Source organism: Uloborus diversus, chromosome 3 (assembly GCF_026930045.1).
Source record: "Uloborus diversus isolate 005 chromosome 3, Udiv.v.3.1, whole genome shotgun sequence".
NCBI classification, from domain to species: domain Eukaryota; kingdom Metazoa; phylum Arthropoda; class Arachnida; order Araneae; family Uloboridae; genus Uloborus; species Uloborus diversus.
In genome coordinates this window covers 189,955,387-189,975,142 of record NC_072733.1, presented here as the reverse complement: position 1 = coordinate 189,975,142, position 19,756 = coordinate 189,955,387, and the positions used below count along the sequence as shown (strand labels likewise).

The 19,756-nt window shown below is 31.6% G+C and overlaps 1 protein-coding gene across 1 annotated transcript in view; it reads left to right on the top strand.

The window, feature by feature from the left end:
- LOC129218466 (multidrug resistance-associated protein 1-like) overlaps positions 1-19,756 on the top strand; it is an 80,807-nt gene that overhangs the window by 27,824 nt on the left and 33,227 nt on the right. The window contains exons 9-13 of the mRNA XM_054852745.1: positions 424-544; positions 2,270-2,414; positions 4,274-4,439; positions 7,188-7,387; positions 10,070-10,196. Coding sequence (XP_054708720.1) covers positions 424-544; positions 2,270-2,414; positions 4,274-4,439; positions 7,188-7,387; positions 10,070-10,196 — 759 coding nt within the window. The remainder of the gene's footprint in view (positions 1-423; positions 545-2,269; positions 2,415-4,273; positions 4,440-7,187; positions 7,388-10,069; positions 10,197-19,756) is intronic.

Below are 19,756 nucleotides of genomic sequence, written 5' to 3'. Positions count from 1 at the left end.
CTATAGTAGTGTTTCCAGAGACCCAAACACCTTAGTCTCTCCATGCACAAAAAAGCCTCAGCTACAATCTGCATATAAAGTCGACATAAACCAAAAAATAGTGCCAGTGCTGCAGTAGGTTTGGTCCTAATAATATCAGTCATGGCTAAACAGAACTTAGTTTTGATCTAAAGTCATATTAATTTCCAGCTTTTTTTTTTTTTTTTTTTCATGGTCTAGTGACTATTCAGTCATTATGTGATAAAAGCTTTCTATGAATGTATTCGTTGCATTTTGGAAGATATATAGATATATAAGAAAGATGTGAAAGAATAAGAGGCTGTGATTTAGCAGTAAAAACAATCTGTTAAGTTTTAATATGTATGCATGGAATTCCTTTAGAAACAATTTGTTAATAAATCTTACATGCTTTATATTTTAAAGATTTTCCTTACTTACTCGCTGAGTATATGGTCACCAGATGATAGAGACTCGGAGAATAATAATTTCAATTCCAGCAAGTATAAACATCTGTATGTGATCCTTCTTTGGGGTTTATTACAAAGTAAGTGCATTCTTAAGAAGGGGAATTTTCAAATGCAATTTCTTATGCTGTGCTTAAATTTTGAAAAGTGTGCATGTCAAGTTAAATGTTCCTATTGCACCAATGGTTTTATTTTCATTTTTGTTTGTTGTAAAGCACATTGTAAGTAACTACATTGAAAGGAATTTACAGTACTTTTAATAAAGAAAGAAAAATATTTGTGGTGCAAAACTATTACATTAAATATTTTAATGCTTTCTGTGTGGATATTGAAAAGGTTTTTGTGATGATGTTGGAGCTGACATTCAAGCATTTCAATAGTGTATTTTCAATGCTTCCAAAAAAGGAAAAATAGTGTTTTTAATGTTTAAAAAAATTGAATGAATGAGGCATTTAGGTCCCATCCAACTGGTTAAACCACAAATAATGGTAGGTACAGGGGATCCTGGAGTGAAGAGTGAAAAGTATCAAAATCAAAACTCAATCCATGATTCATTCCATATTTCAAATGAAATGCTCTCTATCAGATCGAAAACCGCTGCCAAAAACCTGTTTTATTTCAAAAACCATTTCAATTCATGCTTCTACCATCAGATAGTTCAGTTTTTCTTTAAAATATTTTTTCAATGCCCCTTGTTATGCGTAACAAAGCGTTTTGCTGTAATTTTACAGCAATCTTTTTAACATTCACTTTTGGTTAACGATAATTCTTTTTTCTTCGCATAAGTATAAAATACAAAGCTTATTGATCAAAAGTGCAAAATTATTTTTTTAAATACTGATTTATTTATTGTATTGATCGGCAGATTGCATAATAATAAAAAGCAACATCTGTATACTAAACGCTGCTGCAAGGTATCTCCAATATTTGTTTTAGCATAATGAAGTATACTTTCATTTAGACTGTACAAAAATAAAAGAAATTTAATGCAAATATTAGCAAAACCATAAAAAATGACAATTATGGCACGACAGGAGTTTTCACAACTTTTTGAGTCGGAATCCAAAATAAGGAAAATTTTGAAATCTGGAAAGGTTGTGGTCCCATACATTCCAGATTTTGGGTCCCAAACTGTTAATATATTATTTTCTATCATGCATGTTATTAATTAACTGTTTTTACTACTAAATTTTTTTTTTCAGTTGATTTCGTACCCTTTGTCGTATTGTTCTTGCATCCATACGTTGGCTTCTTTCATGTTGAAAATATTGGCTCTTTCTAATTTTAAAGTATCTATCTATGATAATTCGCAATTTTTGTTCTTTGTTAACCTTGTTTTGACCATTTATGATAAATACCAAGTTATTTAGTTTATTTCAATCAGAAGTAGGCGAGGTGAAATCTAAAGAATGCTGTAGAATCTTAACTGCTACCAAACATGACTGGAGATTAAAAAATAAATGCCTTTGTGTTGAAATAAAAAAGTTAAAGAACATATGAAATGCATAAATTGCAAAAAAAAAATGTAGATTTTGCATCTTGTGTATTTTATGTATGGTTTTATGTAACTGGAGAACTGGAGGTATCCCACATGAAACTTCCTTCATGATTTTTGATTTTGAGTCACATAAATCTGGAAAATAAATAACATGTAGGTAATTTTACTTTGAAAAAAAAGTTCAAATGTATCCATCTATTGACTTCATATGCAGTTATTTATGTTTAGATTTATTTTATCTTTTGCTTGTGTGCTATAAATTGTAATTTCTAACATCCTGATTCAGTATCATTAATTTTTTTTTTAGTTTTTTCCGTTGTATCTGCAAACAGCTTTTTAGCATTAGCTGCTGGTGAAGCATCACAGAAATATCAGGAAAATTTGATCTACTGTCTGCTGAAATGTCCTTTATCATTTTTTGATTCTACGCCACATGGTCGGATTATGAATAGGTAATAAATGCTTCTTTTATATTTGATTCGAACCTTATGAGAATTTACTAATATACAATTATATATTACTTCTTCTGCTTAGTTGCAATTGTGATTTAAATTACATTGTGCAATCTGTTGACTAACTCGAAAGCCTTTTAGAAAGTTTCTTTGTAGAACAAGATAATTTAAGAACAGTTTGCTGTATGTTGGTTGTAAGAGCAATTGACTGATCATTTGATTCTAAAAAAATCTTTTCATCATGATTATGCTCAATAACATTACAAAATTTTAAAATAAAACTGCCACAAAAAAGGGGAAAAAATGCTGATAAAATTTTAAAATTTTTTTGATGCCTTGAGACTTGATTTTGCGGGAAATAACTCCTTAAAAATGTTTTGTCATTTATCAATTTTCATCTATCAATTATCTTCTATTAATCGAGTTTATTTTACTTGCTTTTACATTTTTAGTCTAATGTGTGCATATAAAATTATCTTCATATTGTATTTTTATACAGTAACCCGTTGTATTTTTTTTTACAGTAACCCCTTGTTATATTGGAAGGGTTTATTATTAATATGTAAGCATACAAATCAGAAGGAGGGGAAGGGAGTCATAGGTATGGACATTAAGACTTCAGTAGGCTGTAGGTTTTCCAGGCCTCTCCCTGACACTTTCTTGAAATTGAAGTCTGCAAAATGCAGTTTTAGGCCATCTTTAGTCATGTTGATGTGGGTCATGATCCCCTTTGTATCCAGGTTGGAACCAGCAAGACCTAGCTGTGATTATATTTCTATGCTAGGGTTCATGATGTTGTCTAATGTTTTCCTATAGACCAGGTTTTCTCAACCCTTTTGACTCTGCATTCCCTTAAGAACACTAATGCAAGGTCCCCCCACCCTTTGCCATACTTTGTCCATGCAAGTAGCACACTAGCAAAATTAGAATTTTAAACTAAAGCTTTCTAAGATGACTGAAACTGGTGATTAAATGAAATTATAGATTAAGTTTGCACATAAACTTTAACATTACTGCACATAACTTGGTTTTGAAGATTTATTAAAACACATAAAATTATAGAGTAAAAGAACTAAATACAATTAAATTTGAGGTAATCAAGGATGTAGAAGAGAGAACCTTTTCTAATGCCAGTCATTTTCAAAACATTAATGGGAGAGATGCCACTGTATGTCCTTGGAAATTTTCTTGATATTTGGTTATAATTGTGACAAAGTGCTTCTTAGGTCACTTTTAATGCCTTGCTTGGTATTATGACTTCATATGTGCCAATGCTGAAAATCCAGATTCACAGAGATATGTGAAAAAAAAGAAAAAAAAACTGCTCTAAGAACCTCAACAACAAGAAAAGTGATAATGTCTAAATTTAAATTTTATTTTGCACATTGGTTACTTTGATGTTTTGTTGTCTAATGTAAATTTTGTCTTCTTAGCATTAGTTGTTGTGAATAAATATGTTTTTTATTTTACTGTGTTTTCACAAGCTCTACCTAAATGAAAAGTTTGGTTAAATACTAATGCATAAAATGTTGCCCATTCTTTTAGAACCTTCCTTTGGTGTAGAACTTCCCATCATTGATTCAAAAAAAAAAAAAAAACAGCCGCAAAATGAAATTTTCTTTCTTGTTATCTATTTACATTGTCATAGCAATGCATAATATAGTCCTATATTTCTACTTTTTTCTTATGCAAGTTTTTAAAGAATGATAGATTACATAAATACAATCATACCAACTTTAGAATTGTGCAAATAACAAAACTTTTTATTTGTGTAGATATAAAGGTGAATTATTTTTGCATGCACTATTTTTTTTTAATTTTTTAACCTCAAGCATAACACTTTGCTTCTCTTTTCTTAGGTGCAGTAATGATCTAAATGATATTGATAATGCAATGCCAATAAGTTTGGATTGTTTCTTAGTGTGCTTTTTCCTGTCATTTGGCACATTTATACTTATTGGTGCAGTTATACCAGTTTTCTTAATTGGCTTATTTCCTATTGTTGTTATATTATATGTTACGCAAGTGAGTACTTTGATATTAATTTTTGTACTAATGCATTTTTTTTATGAATGTCAAAGTAGTATAAATATTTTCTATCTTTTAATTAAAGGGTTCTCCCTTCTTTCCCTGGCTCACTTATATTCACATGCTCGCTCAATGACTGCTGTGTTCGATTCATTTTGAAAACTACTCTTCTAAAAAAATGAGACAGAGAGGATATGACGATCCTTTCTCATTTGGATCACAAGCAGTACATAGTTGGCATAAATTGAGATGCCAGGGATATAATTGGAAATTGAATGGAACATTAACAAAGAAACGAGCTGATGTGTGCCTCACATGATTTCCTTTTACTCCAATTTAATGTTATTTTCTCATTATTGGTAATTTTAATGTGATTCAATAGTTTACTCTCTAAATATCACCAACAGTGGCCAAATTGAAACCAAATTTATAAAAAAAGAAAATTCGCCAAATTTGTCACCAAGTTGGTGACAAAACTTGGCGACCAAAAGACTGGCGATATATTGCCACGTGTCAACCAAATTGTAACACCACTTGAGTTTACATCTAAATTAACAATGATTTCCCCCCAAAAAGGGGCAAAAGACCCCCTTAAAAACACCCGAATGCAACCAAAAAAGGAGGTGCACAACTAGACCCCACTAGGAGCCTACGTAGCAAATTTCAACTTTCTAGGGCATACCGTTCTTGAATTATGTGACATACATACGCATGTACATACAGACGTCACGAGGAAACTCGTTGTAACTTACTCGGGAATCGTCAAAATTGATATTTCGCGTGTCTATACGTTCTTAGACACTTATCCACGTGTGATCGAGTCGAGAAAAAAAACTCAACATTCATTTGGGGGTGAGCAAAATGGAAATTAAGGTCGATTTTTGAGTGAATTTTTTTTCGCGAATACAATATTTCCTTTTTTGTAAAAGGAAGTAAAAAGGGCTTATTTAATTTATAATTGGCTCAATCAAATTTATTTTTATCATTAAATAAATAAAACATACTGTTAATTTAAATGTCAAACAAATAAAGTTATTTGCTTTTTAAACAAAAAATTCAATCGATAAATTACTTTTGGAGGAAATGAAGTTTGCAGAACGTGAAATGCTTTTAGTTCTCTTCTGTAAGATTTCTAAAAATTGATTGAGCTGTTTTTGATGCTAAACACCTCAAATAGCCTAGCTCTTATGCAGTCATAAAAACATTGATGTATGTAAAGACGAGGTCTTCAACAATTTTGTGAAGAAATGAGGAGAAATGGGTATAAAATGAAAATGAAGGTAATTATATATTGCCCCCCCCCCCTTTTACCCTCCTTTTCTCAGTTTTGAATTTACTGTGATATCTATACAAATTAATTATTTTTAAGCAAGTGATAGAAATGAATAATTACTGAACCATTGAAAACTTTTATATACACATTAAATTATATTTTCACATTAGAATTGTATTAGAAAAGAAAGCAACAATTTTCAATATTTTTCAAAAAAAAAATAAAATTCTGGATGCTCTGCAGTACCAGGGAAATGTTATTGGACTGAGAAGAGCAGGTTGATAACTTTGCCACATCAGAGAAAAGGTTCCTAAGCCACCCCCCTCCCCCAGAAAGTAAATTTTGGCCGTGCAAGTAATACATAGCAGTTAGTGGGCCTCAACAGTGTTTTCTACTAAACTGGTAGACCCTGAAACTAAAAAGGTTGGGAACCGCTGATTTATGAGGTAATTTGTTACCATGATTATAGTTTTGTCAAATCATTTATCATGAAATAAATTAATTATCCATTTAATTGCAATTACACATAAACCAAATCAATGATTAACTATATTATTATTTGCTTTTGGAATAAATTAATTATTATTTTTTAAATTTTAAATTTGTTTATAATGCTTATTGATTATAAATTTACAACGATAAATGGAAATGTATTTTCATTCAACAAAATAGAAAAAATATTTTCTACTTTAAATTGCATAAAATTTAATATTACTATAAGTTTTGACCGAATATTCAGTATTTGGCAAGATATGGTATTCAGTGCATCTCAAAATTCAGTCATATTTTTACTGTTACTACCATAGCAATAATTAAACCTGGAATTATTAAATTTGTGCGAAAAATAGGGGCTTACAAGTTATTTTTTTTATTTTAATGAATGAGAAAGTATAAAGCAGCTTGCTGTTTGATCTGGCGGTGTATTTTAAATACATACTTGTTTACCTTATTAGAAAAAAATTATCGATCTTTAAAGGGGAGAAGCATGCAATGACATGTGGTAAAATGTACACAGGTTTCAAAAGCTTGAATTTAATATCGTCTGTAAATATTTTTTTTTTCATGCCACATCTAATATGATTTTCTGTATAGTGAAATCCTGTTATAACTAACTTCAAGGGACCACAAGTTTTGTTTGTTGTAACATTAATTTGGTTGCAATGGAACTCAAATAATGCAGTAGAAATAATATTGGGACTGAAAATTTATTTTGTTGTGATGGGATTTTACTGAATCAGAAAAAGTTTTCAAAGTAAATTATCTCTTTGGGGGGAAAAAAAGAATGATTTGACTTGCAAAATAATGTTCATTTCTGATTATTTTCTGAAGTAAGTGAGCTGTGTACTGTGGTGCTTACTGATTTCTTTCTCTTTTATAAGTCATATAATCAAAAAAAGCAATATTGCAAAAAAAAAGGGTAAAAATTGCTAGTTCATGTTTTGTAATGTATTTTTTGTTTTAATGTATTTCAGAAAGGCTTCTTGATGTCATCGCGTCAATTGAAGCGTTTGGAATCTACTTCAAAGTCTCCAATTTATAGTCATTTTAAAGAAACAATTCAGGGAATTTCAAGCATCTATTCTTATAAAGTTGTTCAAGATTTTATTGAGACTTTTGAAAGAAAAACAAATGCATCTGTTACATGTTACTACCATTGGATTTTAACTTCTGAGTAAGCTAACTTGTATTGAGAATATCTATTAATCTACACATAGTAAAGAAATGTGGCACAAAGTGATATGTTTTTCAAAATAAACAAATAAGAAATTTATTTTGAAAATTGCAGCATGTTAAGAAAGTACTTTTTTTTGCAGTAGATGTTATACTGAAATGTTAGTGTTGATTTTTGGCATCAAATTTCTACCTTCAAATAAAATTGAAAAATTATTTTGCCTCACACATGGGTTCATGGTTTGAAATGAATTAATGTTTTACTTGTTTACTTTGCCGAAAACATTCAGCATTTGAATAGGCTTGTGCTTCTTTTTTTTCACCAATATCTGTATTAATCAAAACTTGTGTCCTGAATTTTTTGACTTTGCACTTTAAAAATGATGGCAAAATTAATAGATCTGCTTTCAAAGACCCAAGACTGAATGTAAATTTGTTTTCATAATTCTATCTTGCTTTTATGAACAAATAAGCATTTAAAACGATCTTTTCCAAAGATTTAAATGATTTTGATTTTTCTTTTCCAGAGGAGCATCTCCATTTCAAGTCACATGCAAGACGTAGTAATTCAAAGCTAAAGAGCTTGTTCACAAATCGTAATTTTGCATCTTAAATATAATTTTGCATTGAAGAATGACCCCTTTTCTTTGAAAGGATGTGATGCCTTAGTGCAATTTGAGATAAATTCACTGTACTTATATTTTAAACTGCAAAATTTGGCTTACATGAAGCATATTTCTTTTACCGTTTTATGCCTGTAATAGGCATCAGGTATATACTTGTAGAAAGATGTCCAGATGTAGCTTTGAAAATGATTGATTTGGCTTATTATGAAAAGTGTGCTACGGACCCTATTTGCTGTTGAATAACATCAAGTGCATCAATGGTTCTGAAAGAATATCTGAGCAAGAAATAATATTAAATTAAGAAGTTAAAAAACATCTGACTCAAATGAATATAGCTAATAATACACTTAATCCAGTCTCCTTTCAAAGTTATGTTTAGGAGCCAAGATGACACAGACGAACGCAAATGCATATGTTTCATTACGCAGTAAATAAATAAATTTGTGCCAAGGAATAACAGGAAATATCCAACTTTGTTTAGCACAAATAAGCATTACAGAATACACGTGTTTCTGGGTTTCAAGAAACCCCTTTTTCAATTCAAAGGTGTGAGATTCTAGATGTAAAGACACCCAGTAAAAGAGTGTGTTTACTGGGAGTCTTTACATTTAGAAGCTCACACCTTTGAATTGAAAAAGGGGTTCCTTGAAACCCTGAAACATGTGTAGTGTGAAAGCTGCTTATTTGTGCTAAACAAGGTTGGATATTTCCTGTTATTCATATGTTAAACATTTAACTTCCTCAGTTCGGGTTAAAAAGAATTCATACATTGTCAGATTTTTACCCTTGATTAATTTTTGAAATTATCTGTTTATAAGTATAGCACAAGATCTCTTCTGCAAAAAGATAACTTTAGGTGCTCTTTTTTATACCTTTTGCTTTGGGATACATGTTTTTTTTCTTTTTGCTATTTTCTATGCCTTCTTTATTAGAATCATTCTTATCTGGAATTGGTGCTTAGAGTATATCAACATCGCTTATGTTTTCGTCATTCAAATCTTGAATGTTGATTTCAAACATTGTTCCAGTTTGAATGAATTCAAAATTTGCTAAAGTTGTTTATCTTCTCACGAAGTAAAAGACACTGATCATTGTTATATTTCTGTAGAATTCTAAGTCTATGTACTTGCAGAAAAAATGATAAAAATGGAAACTTATCACAGTTAGCTTGAAGTTTCAGACTGACTCGATCGCTGCACCATATTGTAGATAAATAAAATTTCAGTGATATTCCAAAAGCTAAAATGTAATTTCTGGTTTATCAACTATAATATAATTGCAGTTCGTGTTAGCTATTATAAAATCTATTACCCTTATAATAACACCTGTTGCCATAGATAGGACAAAAAACTAAATAAAAGCATTAATTTTCATGGATGAAAGGTCTTAGGAGATTAAAAGAATCTTTGCTGTCTGAAGAATTGATAATTTCTAAATTGAGTTTAAAAAAATTGTTGCTTTCTAAAATTCTCATGCTTTTGGATTTTTACCCTAGTTAAAATTTTTAACAACCAGAATAAACGCAGTAATGAATATATCAGTTGTTAATGTTTCTCTGTAAATTATTCTTTTTTACAAATGTTTGAAATTTTGACTTATTTTGAAGTTAGGTATGATTTTCAAGTGTGTTTTTAAAGGGTTTCTAGTAATTTAAATTATTCATTATTTCTGACTCATACAAGTTTTTTTTTTTTTTTTAATTGTTTGTCAATCTTGAAACTTTTACACTGCCTTCCTTTTATGCAATAGCTTCTGTATCCTTGCAAAGTTTTCATTTATGGCTATGGAAGATTTTAATTGATGGATGTTCCTAGAAATCAAAGTTTCTTTAAGTTATTCATTTTCTCATTTTATAAAATTTGTCTGTAAGATTTAATTTATGTGTGTATTTCATTTTATAATTTATGGTTTCGAACTCAGTTTATATGTTCTTACTTTGTAACTGAATTTTTCTTTAAAATATCATAAATTGAGCAGCAAATGTTAACTGCCTCTTTTTGTATTACTTCCATGTAGTTCATTTCAGAATATATCTTTATCAATTCAATTTGTTTTAGATGGCTGTGTATACGCATGGGATTCTTTGCTGTGATCATTATTCTAACATCGGCGATTCTTTGTGTGCAAAATCGGTTTAACTTGAATCCATCAACAATAGGGTTAATACTAATATATTGTATGACGGTATGTTTATATTTTTCAACTTATATTTTTTAGTATAGATTCAATTTTTGCTACTACAATACAAAACAAAATAAAATGGCAGTATGAAATCATAAATTTGATTTTCACATGTATAATTTTCATTGATTTATCTTAAAAGACTTTATTATCTTCATTCTCTGCCTTTTATACATTTTTTCAGATTATATGTTTATTCATGTAAACAAATACTTGTTAATAATTAATTCCTTAAAACAACCGAAGTTGTTGATGAAATAGGTTAAAAGTTTAACTCTTTCTTAACCAAAACTATAAGGCTACCTGTAACTATTTAAAGAAAAGCTTTGTGTGTGCTTATTTACTTAAAACAGTTATAAATGTGATTCTTTTTGTGCTGGCAAATAAGGAAGAAATTTCTTAGGAAGAAATAAATATGAACCATACACACATTACAACAGAGTACTAACAATCCCCGATGGCAGGTCACCTGGAAGACTAAAAAGAATACCTTGACGACTAATCCTTTCAGAACAAGAATCTTTTAGAAGCCATGTTATCATGTTATACAGAATTTTCCTATTAAATGTGAGAAATAATTTTTCTTGCCCTTAAACATGTCTCCGGGCTCCTAAGGTTTCACAATTTTTGTCATTCTCTGTATGTATATATAAGTACAAAGGAAAGCTGAAAAGTTCTCAGCCTGCCTCAGGAACTGAGTTACAAACTCCAAAATTGTATATGTTTCTTGCCTGGGTGCTCTTGTCATTTGTTTTTATAAAAAGTTTCTCAAGTTGTTCTCTCAAGTAATTTATTTACACGAATTTTAGCAGTGGGAGTCCTGCATGTTTCTCTTTAAAATGGATAAACTTGAATATTGTGCAGTCTAAAATTCTTAATTTTGCTTTGGATGGAGTAGCCTCTTAAGAAATTTACCCTACATTGAAAAAGTTTACCTGGACTCTACTTCTTCCATATCAACCGTCAAAAAATGACCAGCTGTTCCCCATGACCCCCGAAGATGACCCATGTGAGTCACTGCCAAAAACCGCAACCATAGCAGAAATCATCAGAAAAGCGCATAATATCATGTCTGAGGATAGACAAATGAAGATGAAAGAAAGCTAAGGCTGTGCGGATATCAGAAAAAGGATGTTAAACATCTTGCACAAAGAATCAGGGGTGCACAAGCTCGGCGCAAGATGGCAGCAGCATCTGCTCAATGCCAATCAAATGCAGATTTTTGTAGTCATGTTTCAATCAATTCAATAGCGATCAAGCATTTCTGTACAGTAATTTGTCACTATAGATGAAACATGGATTCACCACTACAGGTCAGAAGCAAAACAACAATCCAAACAGTGGGTGAAAGTCAGAGTTCAGCGCCAAAATAGAGAAGTCCATCCATCTGTCGGGAAGGTTTTGGACAACTTGTTTTGGGGTGCGAAAGGGATCCTGTCAATTGCTTGCCTTGAGAGGGTAAAGTAATTAAGAGTCGGTTTTTATAAGAGTCAGGCAGGTCAGATACGTGCCATTTTTGATTTCGCTAAAAATTCTACAATATAATGATTTTAGAAGACATAGCTTTTCTTTTCTTCCAAAAAAATTTTTTGTAACCCACGAAATTCCAAAAGTTGGTCCCAACTTAGGATTTTTCTCAAATCGACATTTTTTAATATTCAATTATCTCTGCGCATTGAGCATCAGCAAAAGTAATCTTTATGATTACAACATGATATTTAGTGCCTCAAATGAAATACATCATAAATTTTATGGCTGACTTTCAGTGGACCATGGCAGGGGTGGCTAAACTGTGCCGAAGAAAGTAAAAATGTGTCATGTTTGAGGCATCCTGGTTCCATGCACTGAGGTTCAACCATAGTTTTTGCGAACAATTTGTGTAATGATGTATATAAATTATTAAATAGGCTCATTAAATGCATAGTTAAATGCTCACTGCTGCGAAAAAATAGCAGTTTTGTCATCAAAATATGATAAAAGTACTTTTTAGGGGCCTGTATCTCGGTGCACTGAGGGTCAGTATAGAACTCACTGCCTGCATTTCAAACTAGATAATGTGTATTTTCTTAATCAAGTGACAGAACTATGGGCGAATTCTTTTCAAGAACACAATACGTATTTCAAAACAGTAAAATGAACTAACATATCCAGGTTTAAAACTTTCCTCCAGGGACTTCCACATACAATTTAAAAAACTAGTATGAACAAAAACTTACCATAAAAGAGTTACAAACTTGCAAATAGACTGATTATGCTTACTCACATACTTTATACTATGATAACTGGAAGCAAAGTGAAAAAGAACGGTTATTATTGCGGTAAAAATGTAAGTTACATTTGTAACACTTTTTTGAAGGTGTTTTAGATATATTTTTAATTATTTTAATTAAGATAGCTTTTTTTCGTTTGTATTTTACGTTATAGTACGTTGACATTCGTTTATTATCATCGTTAATTATTTTCTCTGCACTAAACTACCATGATAGCAAACAATTACTAAGGAATATTTTATCACTTAAGGCTGTTGTCCCAAGAGATTGGCGCCAAGGGAAAATCAATCTACTCCCGTAATCAAAATCAACAGCAAATAGCCTCCCGATCTTTGTTGCATACGACGTGATTTTCAGTCTAGAATGGATTGAGATAATATTGTAGAAAAATTTTGCGTTTTTATAATTTAAATTAATTTTAAATGAAAATCTCGCTTGGCGACGGTTTCAGAATAGCAACCATACACGCACTAAAAACTGAGCAACTTAGCTTCCTACTACAAATCCTGTAATACTATTGGGAAAAAAAACATTCATCGATGATTCATAAGACTTTGAGGGTCTTAATAATAATTTTTAAAGTTCATTTTAATCAATTTTTATATTTTAAAGTGTGGATGTTTTAAAAACTTGTTCAATCTACGGACATTTAGTTCCAACTTCCTCATGCAGATGTCGCTGAAGTAAGAAATCTGAAAAATACCAGTGTCTGGCATTTTTCCTAATCAACTCTACCATAAATCACTTCAGCTTTCTCCCCTTTTTCCCAATGCGAGCCACTTGTGAGTTCCTCCTTTCTTCATAGTCTGATAACGATGTTTCCCGAGGGCCCAAGGAATCGACACCCCATCGAGAAGGGGTTGAATGCGTTCCTTTTGCTAATTTCAGCTTTTCACTGAGGCATTTCGCAATTTTTGATTTTGTCGGTCTGTATTTTGTTGTTGTGAATGCCATTCTCTAATAAAATGAAAAAAAAAGTAATAATAAAAGCGATTTTTTGGCTATTTTGAAACGAAAAACATTTATATATGTTTTTTTATTTTTATTTATGAGATAAATGAAAAATCATAGTGTATTCGACTATGTGTGAGCAAAAATTTTTAATTTACCTAAATCTGTCACGTTTGCTGTAATTGTATAGTTTGGTTTGAAGTTACCGGTTTATTAACGACTGCTTCGGTTTAGTCACTTAATAAAGAGGATTTCTTCTCTGGAAAAAGCAGGCTCCATCAAATATCTGTTGTTCGATCGACACTCAGAATAATTTCTGAAATTTCAACTTTTCATCATTGTTTTCCTAAATATTCTTGACTTAATATCTCAATAAGAAATAGTATATGATTTACACAAACATCGTATATGGGCCATAAAAGAGAAAAACGAAAGGTGAAAAAATGTGCAGACCAAATCCAAGAAGCTTTCCTGTTTTGAAAGTTTTAGGGTTGTGACTATTTTTCAAAAAAATGAGGAATCTCATTTCAATAATGGTTTGGAAAAGAATTTGATACTGTTAAATTTATTCTTGTCTTCCTTTTCATTTTCTTTTTGATTTCCCCTCATGCAAATTGATCATTAACTTAATTTCATCTAAATATTTAACATTTATGACTCCTTTTTGCTCAGTATTTCCGTAATAATTACCTACACAGCACATAACAGTAAATTTTAGTGGGGGGGGGGGGGGGGGGGGGCTTTTCATATGTAGTCAAAACTTACAAGAGACTAAATAGTCATCTGCAATGGTACGGAAGGGCTTGGAGGAAGTAATTTATTTCTGCGATCGAGGTATTTTTATCTGAAGTTATTACTTTCAAATTAAATCAATCAAATATAGATTACTTTGTTCCAGGAAGGTTTCACTCAACTGGAATTGATAATTCCTCAAATGGATGGTATTCGAGGAACTCTGCAGTTTATGCAGTCAATATGCATCACAGCTCGCAAGATGAGTATATACTTATCATACAAAGCGGAAAATGTTTCACTCAACTGGAATTGATAATTAAACAATTCTCGAAATTCATTCTCTTAGAAACGGTTTATTGGATATAAAGTAAATATAAAATCAAAAACATATTTCACTTATTATTGAAATTTTTTTATATGCAATTTGATGACTAATGATACAATGAAAAATGTGGCGGTGACTATAAATAAATATTCATACACGAAATAATAGGAACTCTGCAGTTTATGCAGTCAATATGCACCACAACTCACAAGATGAATATATACATATCATACAAAGAGGAAAATGCTTCACTCAACTGGAATTGATAGTTAAATAATTCTGGAAATTCATTTTCTTCAATAAAGAAACGGTACATCCGATATAAAGTAAATATCAAATCAAAAACAAAATTAACTTAATATTGACATTTTCTTTACAAGCAATTCGATGACTAATGATAATGAATAAAGTTGCGGTGATTATAAATAAACATTCATACTCGAAATAAATTGCTACATTTTGCTGAGGAGCGCCTCAAATCGATTGTACACAGTCAATATGCATCACAGCTCACAAGATGAATATATACATATCATTACAAAGCGAAAATGTTTCACTCAACTGGAATTGATAGTTAAATAATTCTCGAAATTCATTTTCTTCAATAAAGAAACGGTGCATCCGTTATAAAGTAAATATAAAATCATAAACATAATTAAAATAATATTGACATTTTTTTACATGCAATTTGACGACTAATGATAATGCATAAAGTTGCGGTGATTATAAATAAACATTCATACTCGAAATAAATTGCTACATTTTGCTGAGGAGCGCCTCAGAGGGATTGTATACGAGGAACTCTGCAGTTTATGCAGTCAATATGCATCACAGCTCACAAGATGAATATATACATATCATTACAAAGCGAAAATGTTTCACTCAACTGGAATTGATAGTTAAATAATTCTCGAAATTCATTTTCTTCAATAAAGAAACGGTGCATCCGTTATAAAGTAAATATAAAATCAGAAACATAATTAAAATAATATTGACATTTTTTTACATGCAATTTGACGACTAATGATAATGCATAAAGTTGCGGTGATTATAAATAAACATTCATACTCGAAATAAATTGCTACATTTTGCTGAGGAGCGCCTCAGAGGGATTGTATACGAGGAACTCTGCAGTTTATGCAGTCAATATGCATCACAGCTCACAAGATGAATATATACATATCATTACAAAGCGAAAATGTTTCACTCAACTGGAATTGATAGTTAAATAACTCTCGAAATTCATTTTCTTCAATAAAGAAACGGTGCATCCGTTATAAAGTAAATATAAAATCAGAAACATAATTAAAATAATATTGACATTTTTTTACATGCAATTTGACGACTAATGATAATGCATAAAGTTGCAGTGATTATAAATAAACATTCATACTCGAAATAAATTGCTACATTTTGCTGAGGAGCGCCTCAAATCGATTGTACACGAGGAACTCTGCAGGAATACAGATGGGTGAGTGCTATCATCTAGTGCAAGGAAAGTCAGTTTCTACTGGGAGTTAATTTCAAATTCGAATGTAACAACTTACCCCGGTCTCCCCTACTGCTCTGGGGCACGTTATAAAGCGATTCACATAAGATCAATATAAATAATATTTATAATGTGTCAAGGGCGTATATAAGGAAGGGGCTGAAGGGGCCCGGGCCCCCTCCAAAATCTTTAAAAAAATTTAAATAAAGGTAGTTATTTTTGGTTTCAGTTGCTCACAAACAATTTCCAAACTTTTAGCTACAAAAAAAAAAAAAAGGAATAAATAAATATGATAGTGATAACTATTATAATACGTTAGATCAGAGATTTCCGAACTGGGTGCCGCAGGAAGAGGTGTCCATGGTAACAATAATATGTATATAAAACTAGATTAGGATGCCTTGAGAAAATTCAAATTCTTCAAAGGCTGCCGCGAATCGTTAAAGTTTGGGAATTCTGCTTTAGATGGCAACAGGCAATGGTGTTCAGAAGGGGTCAGGGGATCCGTACTCCATACTCAAGAAAAGAATGTGTCTTGGGAAAGCGAAGTTATTTTTACAAAAGAAAAGCAAATAATATTAAGGAAAAATCTCAATTCTTTCAAAATAAATCTTTAAATTAAAATGTTTTTAACAGATGCAGTTTATAGCTTAGGAAAGTAAGTTCGCTTTCTTCGTCCGCCCCCCCCCCCCACACACATTTTTTTTCTCCCTTGTCTTTCTAAAAAGAAGAGTTTTTCTAAATATTTCTCTTCTTAACTCTCGTCCCCAGCTAGAAATTTAAAATAAGTTTTAGTTGTTCGGTTGGACTAATAATGGAAATGAATGTTCTAAAAATGCATTTATTTAGGCGTTTTTCATTCATTTCTGGAGGAATATCCCCGAACCAATCCCTATTCACTAAGGTTACTAGTTACTACCGAAAATAGTCTAAAATTGTGCCACTCCTTACCTCAAGACGTCTCCAAAGATGACCTGAAATTGCGTTTTACCTTTCAGGGGAGGATTCTTGAACTATTCCTTTCCAAAAATTACCTAATGTTGGGAAAAATCTGAATTACTTTTGAAAAGAACCTTAAAATAAAATTTTCAAAAGTGACTGACTGTTGATCAGGTAATTACGTCCAACACCTCCTATTTCTTTACCCCTTCCTCCCCATTTTTTTTTCTTTTTCCTAAGTCTTCAAAGTGCTGCACTTCGTCAGCCCTCTCCACCCACTAAAACCACTAAAGAGCTTCTCAAACCTCGTTTTCAGGGCTTCAATATCGAAAAATTTCCAGGGGACAATTACCAAACGCCTTGTCTGCCAAAAGCATCGAAAATCGTTTAAGATTACTTTTATGGAGCTTCAATTTTGAAAAATGGCCGAACCCCAAACATTACCAAATATGGTTCACAGTCGCGCTTTTAAGATTTCAATTACGAAAAAAATTCGGACGAGGGTCCGACTGCTCCCGTAAGAAATTTGAAAATGAAAAATTTACAATTGCGAAAAATTTAAAGTCGAGATCATTTAAATCCCTCCACCTAGTATAATTGAATATCTCTTCGTTTTTCAGGACTTGAATTTCAAAAGAGTTTTTGGGGAGAGCTCCAGAACTGCCCTGCCCGTAAAATTATCGGAGTCAGTTTGAAACTGCGTTTTTAGAAATTAAATTTGGAAAAATGGGCTTAGAGGTGATGGATTTCGCTCTATTTTTTTTTAAAAAAATCAATCCGGGGCAACTTCAAAAAGTCCTATTCCGCTCATTACACTAACTTTAACAAATATAGCCTATAATGGCATTTTTAAAATTTCAATTTCTAAAAATTTCCGCAGAAGGGCTCCGAATTCTTCCTCCCCGTGGCATCGCCAGAGACCGTCTAAAACTGCGTTCTTAGGACTGCAATTACAAAAAAATTCTGGGGGAGGACCACCGATCTATTCTCCCACCAGAAGCGAGATTTTTTAAGAATGCCCGCCAAAAACTATTTTTTGGTTGCGGCACTGTATGACAGTATAAAGAGGACAAACAGTATGAAGTCTTTCCCCGCATCGAAAAAATGAAAAGATAAGGGCACTGTTACTCACCCCTCAAAACAATAAAATTACAAAAAAAAAGTGGGAGGGGGAGCTATTCTTGGTTGTTTGGGCCCCCTCCAAAATAAAAACATACATACGCCACTGCAATATGTATATTCATTTGCAATTATCAACTAATACAGCATGGTTATCTATTTATTTATTTTTTTCCATGGCCCTATAGTTTCATAAAACATGTTTTCTATCATTCTTTGAAGTTTTAAAGCAATTCCTTGTAATGGCACGCAGATGAATTACTGAAACATGATATAGACTTGAGTTAGACTTATAAGGGAAAATATAATGATGAAAAATGGGGAGATAAAGAGTAACCGAGATTTTTCTCGAATGCTACGCATGTTAGTATGTTTCACATAAGACAGCATCTTTATTTTCAGAAGGAAGAAAAAAACTTTTTTGCTGTTTCATTGTTTGCTCAAAAAGACATTTTGAATTTAGAAGGAAAAAAAAACACGATTACATTCCGAATGAATTCTGTTACTTTTTGAAAAAAAGTTACGTTTACATGCTCTTTTGATCAAAACTGTGTTTTGGAATCAAACCTAGCTTAATTCTTTAATATCTATATCGCTGAATCTTTGATGAGCACTGAACTTTAATGTCTTGTGCGTTAACCATTTTATCAGTCGCCATCTTTATTTATAGCAGCATCTTTATCCTATTATTTTTTTCATCTACGAATCAACGATTTGAATAATTTACTCTGTTATTACGTTAACTCACTTGTGTTCTTACAATTCCTCACTGTTCAATGGTATTTCATTAGTAAATTGTAACTGGAATACATTGCAAAGAGTCTAAAGTTTCCGCTTTTGAAAACTGCATATTTGAAAAAAAAAAAAAAGTTTAAAAAATTTTTGATGACTCTTTTTTGTTCTTCGGTTTTTAATTTAGCATGTTTCCTTTATTTAAAAGCAATCAGCCTTTTTCGTTCGTCATTCATTTTTATTTATTTTCGAGACTTAATATTAACAGAAAACAATTTAAATATTAATAATGTAAAAAAGAAAATAAACGTCAATCACTCAAGAAACCAGCACTGAATAAACTTAAGTATAACACTAAAATCCTTGTCAAACTCCAATCTTGTTGCGACTTCTGGATAAACGTAACGACACTTTCTGAAATTGACACCCTCTTTTCGTCTTCACTTACTGTTTTACGCTGATCAATTACCATGATTGAAACACATTTGATTTTCATAAGATGTGTGAAAGTAATCATTATTAAATGACGAGAAAAAATTGTAACTTTGAAAAATGAAAAAATGCTAATATTTTTCTTTTAAGAACAAAAAAAAAAAAAGAATTTAAAAAAAAAATGTGGTTAAAGCAAAATTTGCGGCCCCTGAAAATTGTGGCGTACTTAGGTCTATTGGGAAATTGGGCCCTGGTATCAATACCTTTCAGAAAAACTAATTCCCACAAATGCATCCATCACAAATCGCGCGGAAGCTAAAATTTGACCATTTGTTGCTCTTCAACTATATCCGGAGAAATGTTGAAAGAGCAAACCGGTCTTCGGCTTTGCATTTGCCTGAAGGGAGAGGGGTTCGCGTTAATAGCTCCCGCGTCGGAGCTATTAACGCCTAATTACTCCCCTCTGTGTGAAGCTGTTTAGAAAGGGCCTTTATTCCCCCCCCCCCCTATAAACCGAGTGAAAATCCGCGCCATCTACATTTGAAAGTTGGCAAATGAAGATAGGAAAATT